The 20,399-nt window shown below is 39.1% G+C and overlaps 1 protein-coding gene across 1 annotated transcript; it reads left to right on the plus strand.

The window, feature by feature from the left end:
* The first annotated feature begins 1,747 nt into the window (after positions 1–1,747).
* LOC121946152 (alpha-N-acetylgalactosaminidase-like) lies at positions 1,748–20,149 on the plus strand. Its single transcript, XM_042490606.1, is given in 11 exon segments — positions 1,748–1,824; positions 3,455–3,611; positions 5,675–5,815; positions 6,114–6,325; positions 6,405–6,499; positions 6,981–7,142; positions 15,714–15,801; positions 15,804–15,910; positions 19,163–19,220; positions 19,223–19,302; positions 19,886–20,149. Coding segments are annotated over 10 exon segments (1,305 nt in total). The 5' UTR covers positions 1,748–1,824; positions 3,455–3,456; the 3' UTR covers positions 20,093–20,149.
* The last annotated feature ends 250 nt before the right edge of the window (positions 20,150–20,399 follow it).

The raw sequence follows: 20,399 nt of genomic DNA on the forward strand, positions 1-20,399 counted from the left end.
ACACACACCGCTCAATACAGAATGTAAAAATACCGTGAATAAAGGTTTTATGTATTCTCTGTCTAAGTTTCAGCTTCTGGAAAGAGCTCTGCAAGTTCACAGTTTCTCTTAAGGCACCTTCAGGGAACATGTGAGAGGAATGAATGGCATTTCATATCGGTGCTTGTCATCACCTATATGTTATAAGTCGTGTGTGACAGAATGTGGCAAAACCTGTTTTTTCATGGTCACCACTACATGTCTAAACTTCCAAATACCCAATGGAAAAATAAAAACCAAACGGGAAAACACAAAAGAAATTAAAACTGTTATTGTACCTTGTGCTGTTTGATTAAATGCTCCCAACAGCGCTCTCTCTCTTTCTTAGGGTTTCATGTTTTATTAAAGTGTATACATTAATCAAATACATTGTGTCTTGAAAGCATGGCCATTATGGTGTTCAATTTTTATTCAAACAGTAACTTTAGAAATCACTAATATTTATAATACCAGCATCATGACTGCAAAACATAAATGAAAATAATAAATAAAGGAGAAAACAACTAGTACAAATGAGTGAAAACTGCAAATGAATAAAAATGTAAACAATTTGCTACATGAAATATCATACACAACAAACTTACTATGCCAGGGCAAGTAAACAGAAAAATAATAGGCTATGGAAAAGATTACCATACATCATGAAAAAGGAATAAAAATAAAAATTCTGACCCAAAATATTGTTTCCTCAGCTCATGTGGAATTTATCAAATACAATGGCCATCAAGCAGTAAAATCCTCTCAAATCTCGTATATTTTCTGGTAAGAGAAAATATTTTAAAAAAAGTCAATTTCAGATCAGATTCCAGATTCACCAAACATTCTTACCATCCAAATCTGCTCTGACCAGGTATGAATGAATGACCATGAATCCCACCTGATCATAAGTCACCTTTCAGCATGGGTAACACCTCCTAAACACAGATTTTGTGTCATGGGCAAAGACCCCCTTCCACGCACATGCTTGAGTAAAAGTACTTAGTTGCATTCCAGCTCTGGACAGAAGAGGGACGCACAGTTACTGAAATCACTGTAACTGGCATCACAGCACCTACTCACCTAATCAAAGATCATCTTAATTTCATTAAATTATAATAATGCATTTGTTAAATGTTTCTCAAATGTAAAACTTATTTTTTCTTGTGGCGGGCAACAATTTGTGGCCTATGTAAACAAAATGTTTTTTTTCTTATCTTAAATGCTCTTGATCACTCGTAAAATTTCCCCTTACTTAAGAAAAGAGCAAAAATAGGAAAATATTGGTGAATACCAAAAAATCAGTGGGCACTGACAAAATAAGAGCAAATAATATATGCAAAAAAAAAAAAAAAAGAGAAAAAAGTAGTTCATTTACAGTTTCTTGCATTGCTATATGCTATATGGAATACACGTATTTATAAAACAAATGACAGATTATTTCTCCTTCTGATTCACAGAAAGTAGAAAAATGTTCAATATCAAGCCTAAATCTCTGTTTTTTCTGCTGGATATATTCATATATTTGCAGAAGTTTAAAAGAAACCAATCGAACTTTATTATTAAGACATAATTTGTCCAAATAAAGCAAAGCTCAAGAGATTTAATGATAACAATTTGTGCCTCTTCAGTTTCCTGTTTGATCATGAAACCTAGAGCAGTCACATGACACTCAGATCACCTTACCAGGAAGGGACAGAGGGTGCAGCCCAGGGGAAAGTCCGGAAGAGGACAGAGTAGACGTGTGACTGCAATAATAACAGAGACACTGAGATCAGTTGTGTGCAGGTTAAAGGCTTAGGTCAACAGGTAGGACACTGTTGTTTTCAGCAGTTTAATAATGGCTTATTTGGCACTGCCAAAATATGTGTGTGTGTGTGTGTGTGTGTGTGTGTGTGCGTGTGTGTGCGTGCGTGTAGATAAACAGGATCTCAGGTCCTCCAGTGTTCTGTGTCTCACAGCAGTTTCTCTTTTGTATGGTGTAGATCTACATGCAGAGTTGAAATGAGGTGTTTCCTCATCATAAGGGAGTGGTGGTGGTGGGAGAAGGAGGGGGTCAACTCATTGAGCAGCTGCTAGTAAAATAACTTACTCTATAAGTAGGTTTCCATAACAGATTTGCACAAAATTTAAGCAATATTTTCAAAATGTGGATAAAACAAACTTGCGAGATGACTGTGTTTTCACTGAGTGATGTTCTATGACTTCTTTTTGGCAATAACATTCCAAGAAGCATGGTGATGGACATTCTAAACATTATCAGCTTTATTTCTACTGCAGTCACCACACTAGCCATCATTATTTCCAATCCAAGGAGACAAAGGTTTATTATGCGAGTGATAATGTAAAGGCTTATATGTGGGAGTGGCCATGTATGAGGGATTTCTTGGAGGTGATAGTCCACGATTTCACAGAGGAATTATGGATTCAATACCTCCAGATGGTCTGCTCACCTTTTGAAAGAGTTATGTGATGCAATAACACCTCTTAGTGCCTGCTGCATCATGAGGGAGCCAGTTCCTACCAACGAGTGCATAGCCCTAGCAACATGTGACATAGAAAAGCCAAAAAAGTGTTTCATTGCAGTTTTGCCAAATATGGCCTTTTTGAATTGGAGATTGCAGCTTACTTAAAAAGAACAGCAGCCAAAAATGTCTACAAATAGGGAAAACAATGAGGTCAGGGAGCTCTTTAACCTTCGAGCAGAGGACGAGATAAGCTGCCATATAACAGAGATGGTAAATGGTTATTATTGACATGTTATGTCATTGTTATTGTTTAGAAAAGAAAACGCTGCCAATGTGTGTGTTATATAGACAGATGCTGGTGTGTTAAATGTCAAGCCTCCTTTGCCTCAGTGATGCCGACATGCTGTCTAAAAACACACAGTGGAGTTGCATAATGTTTCTGTCATTTGGTTCTGTGTAAACATGCAAAGGAGTCATAAAGGAGGGACTCCATATGGCAGCTCTACAACTCCATGTCTGTGTAAGAAAGGCTTATGTTTCTGTGTGTCCTTTTGCTCGTCATACCTGAAGAGTTAAAAAACAAACTGTCCTGTGTCGGCCAGTCCTGAGCTGTGGGGGTGCGGTCCAGTTAATCACAGCTATTGCTAACCATCTTTATCTTCAGTCCAACAAACATGCAATGAAACAAAACAAATCCATAAAAACCATGCAATAACATCACCATAAAACAATATACCTTAAAACTGGTTTAATCATACAACACACACAACCAATAAAACTAAAAGGAAAAAGGTATTTGTGAATATTGATAAAACCCTAAAAGAACTATAAGTTTAAACATGCAAATGTTTGTGTGTGCAACTGATGTGTCAGGTGATATTTAAAAGTGGTCGATCTTAACCACCTTGACAACAAGTACATTTTGTATGTATGCTTGTGACTGAGTACATTTTTTTGTTTTTTTTTTTTAGAAATGGGGCCCTTGACAGTAACTCAGCTTCTTGCCTTAATCTCATTGACTATGACCCTAGACAATGGACTGCTGAGGACTCCACCTATGGGATGGATGGCCTGGGAACGCTTTCGCTGTGATATTGACTGTAAAGATGACCCAGAGAACTGCATTAGGTATGGTAGCTCATTCTCATTTCGAAATGTGTCAATTAACGCTGCTTTTGCAGTGATTTTAGCTTAAGATCCAAAAAGCCTCCTGTGATGGCTGTGTGATACGTCGCCGGGCAGTGCTAGCTGAGAACATGGCTGGACAGAAGCAATCGTGTTGTCATTATACGCTGCCAGACAGCAGGCGGTACCTGCTGTGGCAGCATGATGCACTGCTGGATGGCGTCAGGTTGAAACACTACCAGTAACAACCTAATGAAAGGAATACAAAGGTCCCTATAGGGCAGGCAGGAGGGGCAGAGAATGGATCCAACAAACCCCGGACTGACTTTCATGCTGGAGTGCAGTGTTCGCTTCCCATCTGAATGCAATGTTTTTTTCAACACTTGACCATGTGCCTCATTTGCCTAAACCTAACCATCCATGCCCTTGTAATCCTAAGCATGTGCTTTTGTTGCCTAAACATAACAACAGTATCATGTGCTATGTGCTTTTGTTAAAATCTAAGTGTCTGCATCCTGGAACATCAACAGTAGACACACAACAGAAGGATACCTAGAACATAATATGTAGACGTGGAGTCCACTGCAAAGCAACAATGTTTGACATCTTGGAATGAGAATATGTTGTTTATGAATAATTGCACATAGTAACTCTTGTACTCATTTTGCTTTTTAATCTTTTTAAGATGAGAGAAAATTCTCACTATGACTGCTGAGCAGAAATTAAACAGTTCCACAGTACAGAGGGAAAGTTAAATATTTACAGAGCCGTACCTAAATTAAACCAAAAAGGTTTCAGCTGTTGCATAACATGATCATCACTTGCCTTGCATATATTCATGTTTATATGCATTTCTCTGTAATCTAATGCATTTCATTAACTGCATTACATACCACTATACAGTCTCACAGTGTGGACCTGTAATCTTTTTATGAAGCAACTGATACAAATTTAAATTTTCCACAAATATAATATTGTATATATGTTACAATGAAACCAACTGAAAATATTATATTTTATTTAATATTATATTTGTTGATGGACCAGGAGCTGATCATTGACTACAGGAGGAACAAAACAGTCATGCAGCCCCTTTACATCAGTGGGGAATGTCTGGAGAGGGTCTCGGACTTCCAGTTTCTGGGCGTGTACATGGAGGAGGACTTGACCTGGAGTGCTAACACCACAGCACTCGTGAAGGAGGCACAGCAGAGACTGTATTTCCTGAGGGTCCTCAGGAAGAACCATCTCACTCAAAAATTGCTGGTGTCCTTCTACCACTGCTCCATAGAGAGCATACAGACATATTGTATCTGTGTGTGGTTTGCCAGCTGCACAGCAGCAGAGAAGAAAGCACTTCAGAGGGTCGTCGCCACTGCCCAGAAGATTAAAGATTGCCCTCTCCCCTCCCAGGCAGATCTTTACAGTTCCTGCTGTCTCAGTAAAGCCCAAAGCATAATCAAAGATCTCTCCCATCCAGGACACTCACTATCTGCACTGCTGCCCTCAGGCAGACGTTAGAAAATTACAAAAACATGGACAAACAGATTAAAATATAATTTTTACCCTAGAGCCATAACTGCACTAAACGGCATCCAAACTTGAACTTTGACTTCATGCAGTGTGTTTCTACGAGCTGTGAAAATTTCTTGTATGCTTGGGTTTTCTTTTTTTTCTTTATTTTCATTATAGTTTTTTAGTCAGTTTTAAAGTCATTGTTATTTATTTATTTGTTTACATATGTGAAGCTTGCGCTTTAATGTTTTTTTGCACTTGATGGGGATTGCATCTAATATACAATGACAATAAAGATATTTGATTCAATTCTATTCTATTCTAGTATGTATAAATGTGTCATAAACATATAATACACAAAATTGTTCTAGGTGGAAACATTTGCTGCATTATAAATTGTCACTTCAGAATTCAACGTTGGCCAGTGGCTCTACCATATTTCATTTGAATCTTGTTAAAAAAATGCAAAGGGTGCAGAAAATGTGATTTCAAATGTGTTTGATGCATGGCCAACAAACTGTTTTCCTGTCCTCTGTCCATGGTGTCCACAGCGAAGATCTGTTCAGAGACATAGCTGACCGGCTGGCTGAGGATGGCTGGAAGGAGCTGGGTTATGAGTATGTGATCATAGATGACTGCTGGATGTCCATGCTGAGAGATGAACACGGGAGACTGCAGCCAGAACCCTCCAGGTTGGTCTACTTTTCTCCGTTAGATTAGATTCAGTATGTCTGTGTTCCATCAGCATTTAGTACTGTGCAGTTACTGTATTTGTCTTGGAAACTTTGCAGTAGGGAGTTCCAGTTTCAATTAATTTTTTCTAATGGACCCCTGACATAGAATTTTTTCGAAATGTATTTTTTTAGACGATTTAATGCCAGTTGAGCATCAGCATACGTCTGATTAACAGCTGACGTTAGACACCAAGACTCTGGGGTCAGTCTGAATTAGCCTTTTGTAAAGAAACATAGTGCACTTGCTTCCCTCCAGGTTCCCAGGAGGCATTGCAAAACTGGCGAGGTATATCCATGACCGTGGACTGAAGCTGGGCATCTATGCAGACATGGGCACTCACACATGTATGGGATTCCCCGGCACCACACTGGATAAAATTGAGATGGATGCCCAGACCTTTGCCAGCTGGGGGGTAGACTATCTGAAGTTTGATGGCTGTTACTCAAATCCTGTAGAACAAATGCTGGGTATGATACAGACGAATTCTTCAGCACAAGAAACCATGAGAAGTCATGGATCGTCATGGCAAGTGTTTGTTTCCCACAGGTTACCCTCTGATGTCTAAGGCTTTGAATGCTACAGGCAGACCTATGGCCTTCTCCTGCAGCTGGCCTGTCTATGTGGGTGGTCTTCCACCTAATGTGAGTGTTATGTCTATGTCACTGTTAAATCAAGCTGCTGGGTCACTGGGACTCAGATAGAACTGTGCCAGTATTCTGAAACAAAAGTGGCTCCACTGAAACTAGACAAGGTATATTGGTATAAAAAATGCATTTTTCACCTGTTTTACACTAGATGATGTTATAAGTGTTTTAGCTTTGTGGCTCCATGACACTATGGGTAGCAAATGCTGGTCTGCTGGTCCACCACTTAGGTCCAGACTAAAATATATCAACATCTGGATGGGTTGCCATGACATTGTGCACAGACATTCATGTCTAACTAAAACAGAGTCAGGTCTGTTTTCCAAGCTTGTATGCACATACCTCATTCACCAATATCTTCTGAAGTACAGCCTTGAAGTTGCTGGCATGGCTGTAGACCTGTTGATTTAATTCTTTAGGAAAAGGAACATGATATTTTTGTTTGCAGCCTTAAAGTCTGTTTCTCTGCTCCCACCAGGTGAACTACACTCTTCTGGGTGAAATTTGTCACCTGTGGAGGAATTACTATGACATCCAGGACTCCTGGGACAGTGTGCAAGACATCGTTGATTGGTTCTCCAACAACCAGGATGATCTGCAGCCGGCTGCGGGGCCTGGACGATGGAATGACCCTGACATGGTATGATGGATTTGTCTTCATTATTAATCTGATACCTTAAAATGTTATACAACCGATCATGGAGGGAATCAGAACCCACACTGCTATCTCTCAAGGGCCCTGTTTACACCTGGTGCAGTATTAACATACGTCAAGGGTGATCGGATCACAAAAGAATGTTAATTCATTAACTCATTGAGTGCCAGCCCTGTTATATAATGGAAAGTGGCTTGTACCAGCTTTTCTGGCCATTTTGAGTCATCTTTCAAGACCTACAGAATATTTTGTACAAAGACTCCGAAACACCGAATAGCTCAAATGAAAGTAGAAACTCTCTTTTTCGTCATGGAAAAACCCGTTTGTTTGGACCTTGTTCCATTCTTGATTTATCTGAAGTTGAATAGAGGCTAGTTTCATCAAAAATACCACTTTTTTTCTAGAAAGCTGAGAAAAATGCATTTTTGTGAAAGGGAGTCTATCAAGCAAAACAGTGATTTGAATGTTATAATTTTGCCTTCAATGACATACAAGATGCCTGAAAATTGTATTACAAATGTTATTTTATTGTAAAATCAATATACAAAGTACAGCACAATGCAACAAATCATGGGCCCAGTTTAGAGAGAGAAAATCCACAAAATAGAACCTGGAGTCCTATTCCATTATTCCTACCTGCAGTATTAGGCATATATACACATATATATACGTCAATGGCACTCAAGCGTTGGCTTTTGAATGACGTATATATACATCAATGGCACTCAATGAGTTAAGCAGTTTGAACAGACAAACTTGGCACTGTCTGTGATCTGATCACTTAAGATGCATATTAATACCAGATCTAAACAGGCTCAAGGTGCACTCACAGCCGAGGCTACCCTATTCCAAATCATAGTGAATATGTTTTCTTTATTGTATTTTTGCATTTGGTTTGTTGTTTGTTTGTTTTTGGTTTAAATTAACTTTAGACGACAAAGGCCCTACGAAAACAGAAAAGTCCTTCCTTTGCGTTTTGAAATAAATCTGCACTCATATCATAACATTGTGAGAACAATCCTCATGTACACGGATCCACAAAAACAACCAAAAATACAGTAGTATGCATGCCAGGCCAGTAGTTGGCGGTGTAACTTTGTATTGACACACCATAGAAGAACGCTTCATGCATGTGCGAAGTGCGGCCGTGACCACTGTGACTGTTCTCACAGGATCCATGTATTGCCGGGTACACGGTGAAAGAAGGTGATGCATTTTTAAAAAAACACACCCTTGCATTTTCAGACCGCCAAAAATCCTGTTGTCATGTGAACAAAAGGCCACACTGCAACAAAATTTTTCAACATTTCGTGCAAGAACTGTTGCTGTGTAAACGGCTCCTTATACCATCCAGTTGGAAGCAAACCTTGACTTGTATACAGAAGTCATAAGATAGACAAGATGGCTGCTGCTGTGTTTCTCTGAACGTGTGGCTGATTATCTATCTAACAAAAATCAGAGGAATCCTGCATAAAACTCAAAACTTCTGCTGCTGTCTGAATCAAGAGACTGAAAACCAACTCTGCAGTGGAAAATTGTGGACATTGCTAGTATCATTGGAGGTTGTTGGTTCTATTTTGGATCTTCTCTGCTGAACTCTCGGCCTAGTAGGCCCTGTGTGACAAACCATTCCTCCTAAAGCTTCAAACAACATCACTGAAGAATATGTCACTATGGCTCAAGTACGTGAATTGTTGGACCAGCAAAAGGATTTCTACAGAACTCTGCTTGAGCAACAGGAAAAAAGCTTCAAAACTTGTGTGCAGATCATAGTTGATTCCTTAAACAAGAGGATTGATGATCTATCAAAGCAGATCTATGATTTCAAGGTGAGTCTAGAAATGACTCAGAAGGAATTGGATGATTTTAAAAACTCATGTAAAACTTGGATTAAAAACTGTAATGAAACCAGGTCTGATTTTGACACAATTTGCAAAAGTTTGATTTCAATGTCAGACAAGACAGAATATCTGGAGGGCCAGTCAAGACGCCATAATATTGTTGTAGACGGCACTGAAGAGTCTGGGAGAGAAAAAGCGTCTGAATCTGAAGAAAAAGTGAGAAAACTCATCAGAGAGAAACTACAACTGGATCACCTGAAAATAGAGTTGGACTGGGTTCATCGGACTGGGAAGCCAGTGCCATCATCAGAAAAGCCTCGGCCCATTGTGGTCAGATTTCTGCGGATGAAGGACAAACTTGCCGTCTTGGATAAAGCTAAAAACTTGAAGGGTTCCGGCATCTACATAAATGAAGACTTTCCTGAAGCTGTCCGGCAAAGAAGGAAAGAACTACTCCCTACAATGAAGGCAGCTCGTGAGAGAGGTGATATTGCATATTTGAGATATGACAAACTTATTGTACATCCACCTGCTCAAAACCCATCTCAAAGGAAGGCCAATGCTCAAAATTTGGCCCTCTAGTTTCTACCATTCGACATGTATACAGTACTTTGATTACATAATCTCACAGTACAGCACATTATTTTTTTTACATTCTATGGTTCTCAACACTTCTGATTTTGAAGAAACCCCTTAAGCTTTTGGATCCCTCTACAACCGACTTTTACAATTCTGATGTTGACCCAGACCAACATTTTTTTTTCATCATTTGATGTTTCTAATCTTTGTAGTTATTACACTGAAACTCAGTTAAATGATTTATGTACATCCCTACCTCCCGACATATTCTAAACATTTCATTTGAACATAAGAGTCTTTCCAGTAACTATGACAAATTCATTCATTATTTATCTTCACTTAAACATGATTTTTCTGTTATTGCTTTATCAGAAAAACATGGCTAACAGAAGCATCTAAAGAAAATCTTTAAATTACCCAATTACAATGTGGTTCACAATGTCAGGGAGAATAGATCGGGAGGTGGAGTGTCTCTGTTTATTCACAGTGATTATGAATTTAGAATCAGGACTGTTCTCTTTCTGAAATATGATAAGGTTGAGGTCGGATCAGTGTTTGTAGAGCTCTCTGGTGTCTCGGGGAAAGAATATTATTATTGGTGTTATCTATTGCCCACCTGACTCTGTCATCAAAGATTTTAATGACAGTTTGTCAAGTTCTTTAGATCTCATTAATAAGGAAGGAAAACTCTCTTATATTTTAGGTGATTTCAATATAAACCTTTTTAAACATAAATCAGAGACCCTTAATGGGGATTTTCTTAATGTTCTTCATTCTAGTTATTTTTTCCCTCTTATTCTTAAGGTCACAAGTGTTTATGGAAATTCAGCAACTTTGATTGATAACATCTTAACGAACTCTCTGGACAAAGGGATGAAATCTGGAGTTTTGTATTCAGATTTGTCAGATCATTTCCCCATATTCCAGTACTCTTCAATCAAGGCTAATAAAGCAAAATATACCAGGAAAATAATATATAAAAGAATAATGAGCAAATCAAATATTTCTAAATTTAAAGATATGCTTGCCAATATTTCATGGAATGATTTATATGAGGAAAATAATGCTGATTTTGCATATCAAAAGTTTATGAAGGTTTTAAGCTTTAGTTTCAATGAATGTTTTCCAGTTGGCAGTTCTACCAAGAAATACAGTCAAGACTTTAATAAACCTTGGTTTACAGTGGATCTATTGAAGCTGTTGAGGAAAAAAAAATTAAATACATAGAAAATATGTATCAAATCCTACTCCTCTCATCCATAGTGTTTATAAATCTCACAGAAATAAATATTCACATTCAGTTAAATCTGCAAAAAAGAAATATTTCAGTGAAGAATTTAAGAGATGTTCAAAGGATATTAAAACCATGTGGAAAGTCATTAATCAGTTGATGCAAAGAGAAAAGAGTACATCAGAGTTACCTTCAGTCTTTTTGGATGGCGAAAATTTTCTTAACAATCCATCTGATATAGCTCAAAAATTTAATGATTTTTTTGTTAACATTGGTTATGAATTAGCAAATAAAATCCCTCCTTGTTATGGTAATCCACTGGATTTTATCCCAAGAAATTTACCTATTATCGCTTCTTTCAAGCCTCCTGATATCCATGAAATAAGTGACATAATCGATGAATTAAAATCATCATCAGCTGGTCATGACAATATTTCTATAGATCTTGTCAAACAGGTGAAACAGTCCATACTGCACCCACTGGTTCACATTTTTTCATTGTCTTTGAAAACAGGCATTGTACCAGATGATTTAAAAGTTGCCAAAGTTTTACCTCTGTTTAAAGCAGATGACCCACGTTGTTTTAATAATTATAGACCTATATCTATTTTGCCATGTTTTTCAAAAATTTTAGAAAAAATTGTATATAAACAAATTCTTTTTCATTTATATTCAAATGTAATTTTTTTACAAACACCAGTACGGTTTTCGTAAACATCATTCCACTTATATGGCTCTGCTTCACCTGATTGACAAAGTTAACTGTGCACTTGAAAACAATGAATATACTTGTAGTATTTTCATTGATATTTCAAAAGCGTTTGATACAGTAAATCATCATATTTTATTAGCAAAATTGTATAAATATGGTTTTCATGATGTTGCACATGAATGGTTAACTAATTATGTCACTGACAGAAGTCAGTTTGTTTGTGTCAAGGGTTGCTGTTCTGACAAAGCTAGATTACCCTGTGGGGTCGCACAAGAGTCCATTCTGGGACCATTATTATTCCTCATTTATATAAATGATTTATCTAATGTTTCAAATATCCTCTGCCCAATAATGTTTGCTGGCGACACAACCCTTGTTCTCTCTAATTCAAATTTTGATTCACTTATGAAGACGCCAATGCTGGCTTAACTGCCTACGCTATGTGGTTCAGATTAAATAAATTATCTTTGAATATAAGGAAATCTAACTTTATTATCTTCAGTGGCAAAAAAAACGTATTCTAAGGATTTATCCAAAATTATGATTGAGTCTGTCGAGATGCCTCAGGTGTCCAATATGAAATTTTTGGGCATTTTTGTTGATGAGAATTTGAATTGGAGAGAACAAACTGATTGGGTTAGTAAAAAAATTCATAAATCTCTTGGTATAATAACGAGGATCAGTCATCTTGTTACCACAGACTGTCTTCTAATTCTTTATTATAGTTTGATTTATCCATATCTCTCATATTGTAATATAGTTTGGGCAAGTACTTTCCTGACTACTCTTTATAAAATTTTAGTGCTGCAGAAACGCTTTGTTAGGATCGCAACCAGATCAGAGTCACACACTTCATCTGCCCCGTTATTTCAGAGACTTCAAATTCTCACTATTTACGACATCAATATTTTTCAAATATGTGTCTTTACTTACAAAATACTTTTTAGTGAAGGGAATATTCCTGAGCAGTTCACAACTTATTTTACAGCTAATTCACAGTTGCATTCACACTTAACTCGTAACTCTTCAGCTCTGCATCTTCCCAAATTTCTTACTTGTCGAGGTCAGTTTTCAATAAGATTTAGGGCAGCGAAACTGTAGAATGATTTTTTTCCATCTAGTAAAAACCTGCATTCATATAAAGTGTTACAAAAGATGCCTGAAAAAACATTTAACCTCTGTTTTGTAATGGGTGTATTTTGTCCATATTTAAAAATGTCTCGTTCACTGTGATGTATTTTTGATATTGCTCAAGGGTCAGCGTAGTATAATCTATTATACCCCTCACACATACCCATACACACACTTATCGCACTAACATCATCTTACATGTCTCACATTCATATTTTCTGCACTTAATTGGATTTTATTATTGCTGTTTTTTGCTGTTATTATCAAACATATTTGGTTACTAGTAGTTTGCTATCACTGGTATTATTTTATGTATTTTTTTTTTTTTTTTTTTCTGTACTTCTGAGTTCTTAATAATCTTGTGTTAATTTCATTAGGTGGAGGCTTTAAATAAGCCCTATGGGTTTTTTGCCTCTCCCTGCACTGTATTTTATTATTTTTTCTTTTCTTTGTTGTGTTGTTTTGTCTTTAATTGTGCAAAAATAAAACTATAAAACTATAAAACTATATGACACATAGGGAGTTTGCTTATTGGACTGAGTTTGGTTGAAGTTGTCCTTTACAGAAATGCTGAGTGAACCTGAAACAACAATCTTGCTGTGGTGAGGAGTAGAAAAACAAGGCTTTTATAGATGAGTGGGTGCCATGTGGCGGTAATGTTAAGGGGCCCCCACTCTCTCTTTCTTCTCAACTCTTGTTTGCCGAATATCTCAATTAAATTTGTGGAGACCATAGACTGTACATGAAGATGGACAACAAGCCCCCACTGTAACGGGTGTATTGAGGACCCAGATGCAGTACAGTACGCTTCACTGGCAGTTGGTAATAACCTTTATTAATACCAACACGAATGGTAAACAGGATACAGACTGAGAGTTCGTTCTTCGGGCTGTGAGCCCAAGCAATGTCTCTGGGAATCATACGAACCAAAGACACGAAGCTTGTACCCACTGTGGCTGGTGACGAGGAAACCCCGTAACTCCGCGAGCCGACAACACGTGTGTGAGCGTTGTCGGGGATCGAGCGGAGGAGTGGTCGAGGGCAGGCAGGGGTTCGGTTACCGGGAGGTCCGTCCACGGAAACAACAGTACCAGCAGGGATCAGGCAGGAGAATCGTCGAAGCAGAGCAGAGAGGTCTTTACCAGGGAATCCGTCAGATTTCCGGAATGCCGAAACTGAGCACGTGGTCGGGGACAGAAGGCAGGTAGGTTCACGAGGAGTCAGGCGAGGAGAGCAGGTCGGGGACAGGCAAAGTCGGCAACGGAGAATCTGTTTGGAGAGTGCTGGAAAGACATGCATGCTGCAGAGGACGATCTGGCAATGAGTGTGTGAACAGGAGTGTCTTAAATACCGGGTTGATTGGTGATGAGCTGCAGCTGAGGGGAGAGCAGGCTGCAGCAGTGGGCGTGGCTTGGAGGTAGAGCAGGTCAGAGGAAGGTGAATGGAAAGTTACTGGCAGGAAGGGGGAGGAGGAGAATGCAGGAATCATGACACCCACTTACCCCGCTATGCTGAAGTAAAGTTAAATATCAGCGATACGGGTGTTGCCATCTTGCAAGGATGATGTGATTGAGAGCCGCAGCTTGTGCATTAGCAATATACGCAGTGGGAGAGTTCTTGCCAAAACACCCGTCTGACCAATCATGAGCAACTCCATTGAATTGGAGCACATGGATTGGCTGTCAAACTGTCAGTCATGATGGAAAAGCCCTCTTTTGTATAATTGAATAACTCATTGAAACTGAACTTACCATGAAAACAAACACTGATGATGAGAACTACCTTCAGTGACAGGGTTGACTGAGTTTTTAGTTTGGCCTGTGTCCCATTCACTAACATGGAGGGGCGTGCTTTATGACCTATACTGCAGACAGACACCAGGGGGCAATCCAGAATGAAAAGCTACCCCTAAGTTTCACCAGATTCGTGTGTGGTCCGGCTCCGCTCCGTAACGGCAGACGAAGCAAATACATCACACTCTAGTCTATGTGTTAATTTCCACTGGCTCCGCTGCGTTGCGGATAGACTCCGTCTCAGCTCTGGCAGGCTTGCGGATCAGATACGCAAACCTCCTATTTTGTGCCGGATACCGGATCATAATGCATGCATAAATGCATAAATTCAGCTGAATTAAACACAGCAGAGAGGAAATCAGACGGCAATACAACATTAAAACATCCGGTTTATTTCAGAATAAAACACTCCGTTTTTACGTCTGATTGTATTTCACTTAACTACATCAACAAAATGTCACACTAAGCTGATTCAGGCTTGTATTAACAGGTCAGAGATTTTCGGAGGTCATTACCTGCAACATGGATGAAGAGAAGCTAATTATGGAGGTGGAAAACCAAAAAATTATTTTTGACACCACACATCCTTTTATAAGGACAACCACCAAAAGGAAATGGCGTGGAACAACTTATTGGGAGTTATGGGAGTGAATCGACTTCATTATAATACACCCATGTAGTGAATGGAGCTATTACTTTTTCTTCTGTACTGATTTACTGCGCATGATTCTGTAATTACCGCGAGAACTCCTCAGTCTTGCCACTCCAGCTGATCTGGCAGTGCTGCGCCGTGCCAAACTCAAAACACAACCGGTGGAGATTGACGGATGACACTTTTGGGGAAAATATATACTATGGTAATATTAATATTTTATATAAAGACATGTCCTTATGTTTAGCAGTTTTCCTGCCTGCAATTTTACCTTTCGTGGCCGCACGGTGCCAAAGCCATACATTTAATGTGGTTTTCACGTTTTCATACTGTTAGTATTTTAATGTTTATATAAAAAATACATGGTGCTGCTGCTTATTATGTTTGTGTTGGATACAAAATTTAAAGAAATGATTTCAGTGTGTGTATCAGTACCTTTCAGTAACAGTAGTATCAGTAACATTTTCCAGCACATTTCAACAATATCACAGTACGTCCATAACCGTCATTTCAATTTTGGTCACAATAATCGTGTTATCGAACTTTCATACTGTTACATCCTCTTTGTAAATACACTGACTGTTGATGCCTCACATACCTCTGATATCTCTCCTCAGCTACTCATCGGAAACTTTGGTCTGAGTGTGGAGCAGGCTCGCTCTCAAATGGCTCTGTGGGCTGTCATGGCTGCACCTCTCATCATGTCCATGACCTGCGGAACCTGGACAACAGCGCCAGAGCCATCCTACAAAACAAAGTGGCCATTGCCATCAATCAGGACTCTATGGGGATCCAGGGAAGGCGCTTGCTGCAGGTCTTCATCATTATTGAGACATCATGTTGTTGTTTTTTTTTTTTTTACAGTGAACAGACAAGGCTAGGAAAAATACTCTCAATAATACATTAATTAAGCATAGGTATAGTGCAAGCAGGCCATGGTGTTGAGCTTGGCTGACATCCCAGCTAAAAAGGCAGGAGTAAAAGCAGTTGGACCACATGATTTCATTCTATGCAACCAATTTGCAAATATCAGTCAGGGCGTTCTATATAAACTCCTTTAGCCTGCCAATTGCTGCATCCTTTGCAAGCCTCTTTGGAGGCCACCTCCTCCCCAGCTCCTCCTCTTCTTGCTGCTCTGTTCTGAACATGGGGGTCTTTGCTGCTGCTCTCCCTGCATTAGGCTTTCCATGTATGTACATGGAAGGGCAGGGAGGTTTGCTCTTTCTGCCTTAAAGAAGCATTTCACTGATATAGACAGAGTCCTCACATAAAACTAGACCGTCTCTGCAGTAGAAAGACGCATTAGAGAAAAAGGACTGTGGCATTCACTTTTGCTCAAGAAGTAGAACACCTACAACTACCAGAATGTATCTGTAATATGACCCTGTCCATTTGACACAATGGTGGCTGGCCGGATCTTGTCTTACAGTTAAACATTAAGCAAAAACATGTTTGGGAAAACATTTGAGGCTAAAAATATGCAACCCAGTAACAGAATCTTGGTTTAATTTGATCAGCGATGCTTAGTTTTACTGTTTGATCTCAGTTTTTTCTTCCTTCCTTTTTTTACTGTGCAGCACATAGGATAGCACCCCGTTCCTTTTCGACAATTCTCACAATTATGGCGAAACAGGGCACAAAAATGCATTTCTGAAAACATTTTAGGAGAGAAATAGACAGTAACATAATCTTAAATATGTGTCCAGTCATGGAAAAACCAGGAACAAGTCACCCGAGGGGGCATTTTGAGTTACTTACAGATTCTGAAAGTGTCGTTTCTAAGCTTTCCAACGATGTCTAACACATGGAAATCTGAAAATATTTGAAGAAGATGTGGCCATTTGAATGTAGGCACTACTCAAACTAGTTTTGTGAGAAATCCAGCCTCAAAGTTTCTGAAAGATTCTCACCTACCTGGAGAGCCAGGTAACAGAGGCTGCTTATTTTTGCATCACATTTACACAAATCCAATTTCCTACCAGTCTAGCTGTCAGTGACATCTGTTAGCCCACAGGACAGTCAGTACTTTATTTATGAGCCTGGGTCTGTTGAGGGTGGCAGGGCTGTTTGGGCTGCATAGGAGCAGTGAGGGCACGCATTTTGGGTGCCTTTGGGACGCCAGAGTTCACTGCCTAGCCTCCTGGAGGTGTTGTGGGACAAACTAGGTGAAAGACTGATGAAAGGAGGTTCCACCTGATGACCCCAAAGATGTGTTAGTCTTCACTGCTCTCTATTTCTGGAGCACAAGTTTCTTGTTTTCTTTTTCCTTTTTCTATTACTGCTCTCTGGCATTCATATTTAAGTCATAATTGCTGATCAGTGACCCTAGGATCCTCATTGAGTGCTTATCCTTTCCTGGAGCACACGTTTCTTGTGTTTTAGTTGAATGCACCCATGGATGTGTTATTCTTGCACCCAAAGGTGTTATTTACCCAGGGGTGTGTTATTCACACATTATTCGAGCACATTATCGGGTTGGTGTGGTGTGTGTTCGATGTGTGTAACATTGCATTTTCAAACAACAATACTGAGCTAGCTAGCTAGATAACTTGGGCATTAATAAAACTCACAGTTGATAATTAACAAATAGCTTCTAGCTTGAAAACAGTTTGTAATCCCTGTATGTGACTTCAACTGAACACTAACGTAATGTAGATAACTTGGACGTTAATGCAAACTCATCCCATAAGGAACTGAAAAGTATTCCTGCAGACTTCATTGCCTCTGATCAGATAACAAGTTCAGGGGTGCTTTCTTTTCATCGCAAGCTTCTTGGTGGATGTAGTCATCTCAGAAGTAACTACTGTACGCCTGTTCACCTCAAGGTGTCCAATTATTCTCATGTCCTGCCGCTCTCTTTTGGCCGCTAAAGAATCCATCCGTATGTCGTACATAAGCTCTGGAAAAAGTTTGCGGCTACACGACTGTGTCCCGAGGAAAGAATTCTCCTTTCTTCTCTCGTAGCATTTTGTTCTCGTTGATTTTTTCAGTTTCATCCCCTAGTTTGGGGTCAGAATCAGAGGTGAGATCGGTGTCGGCATGACCAGAAGCATCTGGCTTCTTGAAGAAGTACTGCCAAAGATTTGCGCTGTAACAGCCCCGATTTAGTTCTTCTGCAATGCGTTTTTTCTGCTCCATCTTCATTCAGTGATGAAAACACACATAGCTTCCAGGAGTAGCAGTAACAGTTACGAGCCTACTTTAAATGCAGAAGCAGCTGCTTAAGTAGCGATATGGTTCCTCTTTAACGTGCAGCTGATTGGCCGAAAAAAGGAACAAAAGCAGTTGAATAGCCAAAGAACGCCAGTATGCTAATTTACTGCGGTATCACCACACCCCAACTAGGACTTGACTTTTCCTCTGTTATTTGAAGCATGGAATGACTTCTTCGTGATTTCAACCTGTATATTCTGCAAAAAAATTGAATTTTCTTTGTTTACACCACTTGTGCCGGGCCGACTTGTTGCTGGTTTTCTGGTGGCGGGTCACATTCAATCAGCACTGCCTAGTTTTACAGTTTGATTGATTTCGCTCTGAATTTGAGAGAGAGAGAAGAGCGGGCGTGACTCTTGATCAGCTAAATACTCTTGTGTGTGTGGCGGCATGGGTGGCAGGTCAGTATGAAATGTGGAAGTACAGTCTGCAGATGGGGCAACAGCCCAAAGAGCCAGCAAAAACTCTTTCACTGTTTCACGGGGGGCGAGGAGGTATATCAAGGCACTGGTAGGATGGAGGGAAGTTTACCACAGTTCATCTACACATACTACCCACATTATTTTAATACAAAGCTGGTGAAAATCGGAAAACTGTCCCTTTAAGCTTTCCACTTGGGCATGTTGAACGGCAGAGAAGAGAAGTGCCAGAACACAGCCATACTGTCTAATCTCATAATGCTAATAGAAATATAGATTTTATTGACTAAAGTAATCCTGACTGAAATGTGAATGTGGTCAAACATCAGGAAGCTTACAGATTTAGTCAGTTGGTTCAAAGTTACTTAAAATAAGGAGTGTGTTTCTAAGAAAAGGCTCACATTTTGTGTGTATGTGTGTGTGTTGTCGCACAGGAGAAGAGTCATATTGAGGTCTACTGGAGGCCTCTGTCTCACTCAGCCAGTGCCCTTGTGTCCTGAGTCGGCGGATGGACATGCCCTACCTCTACCACACCTGTCTGGCTAAACTCAACTTCGATGCTGGCAGCTATGAGGTTTGCACACCCTCTTTGTCTTACCCTATATTCGTCTTTGGACTGACATTATTAATGGGTTAATTGGTCAACAAAATCAATCAACAGTTTTAATAATTCATCTTTTGCTTTAGTTAACTTAGAGAAAAGTCAGTTAGTTAACTCTGGTTCCAGATTCTGTTCTACTGAATATTTGTTGGTCTGACAAAACCGACTATTGTAAGGTGGGGATTGTGATGGACATTTTACATTATTCTTTGATGTCATGTAAACTAAAAAACAGATTCATTCATTTCAAGGAAGATGAGATAAAAAACTGTCTCATTTAACATTGAAGCAGTACAAGAAAAAAAGTGGAGTGATAGGAAAGAATGGAAACAGGAAAGGAAAGAATGGAAACAGCAGAAGGATGAATATATATATATATATATATATATATGACTCAGATAATACACAGCATAATGGTAGTGTAAGAGTGATACATGACATAAAATAGGAAGATGGTACATTATATTATTTTTTGTTGATTTGATGAAATTTGGCTTAAATCTACAATGTTGCCGTATTCTCTTGAGCCTTACATATGTTCTGCTCCTGCCTTTAGGCCTATGACGTGTTCATTGGCTCGACAGTGACGGGGTTGAATGCAACCACAGAGTTTGCCGTCTCCATCAATCCTTCAGGTGTTGTCATGTGGTATGTTTACCCAGAGCAACAGTCCAGACAGACAGGAACACTTCACCTCCAGCACAGGAAGGCCTCACAGTTCGCATTCCACAAAGCTAAAGCCGTGCATCACACTGTGTTATGAAGAAACTGTTAGTAAGAAGCTGTAAGCTGGAATTTTATAAAATCATTTCAAATGCTGACGGGCTCCATGTAATGTTCACCTTTATGTAGATGACATCATTCTATACTGTTGGGCTAATTTACTCATGCTTGTATTATCTTACTTTATTATAATTTATGATTTAAAAAAATATTGTATATTATTTTATTTAGAATGACTGATATTGCACATTTTAAATTGTTCGGTTTATGTCTTTATTATGTACTCAGGTCTCACTTGAAAATTAGATCTGAATCTCAATAGGAGTGACATGATGAATTGACTGATT

The sequence above is a fragment of the Plectropomus leopardus genome, chromosome 7, assembly GCF_008729295.1.
Source record: "Plectropomus leopardus isolate mb chromosome 7, YSFRI_Pleo_2.0, whole genome shotgun sequence".
Classification (NCBI taxonomy): Eukaryota; Metazoa; Chordata; class Actinopteri; order Perciformes; family Serranidae; genus Plectropomus; species Plectropomus leopardus.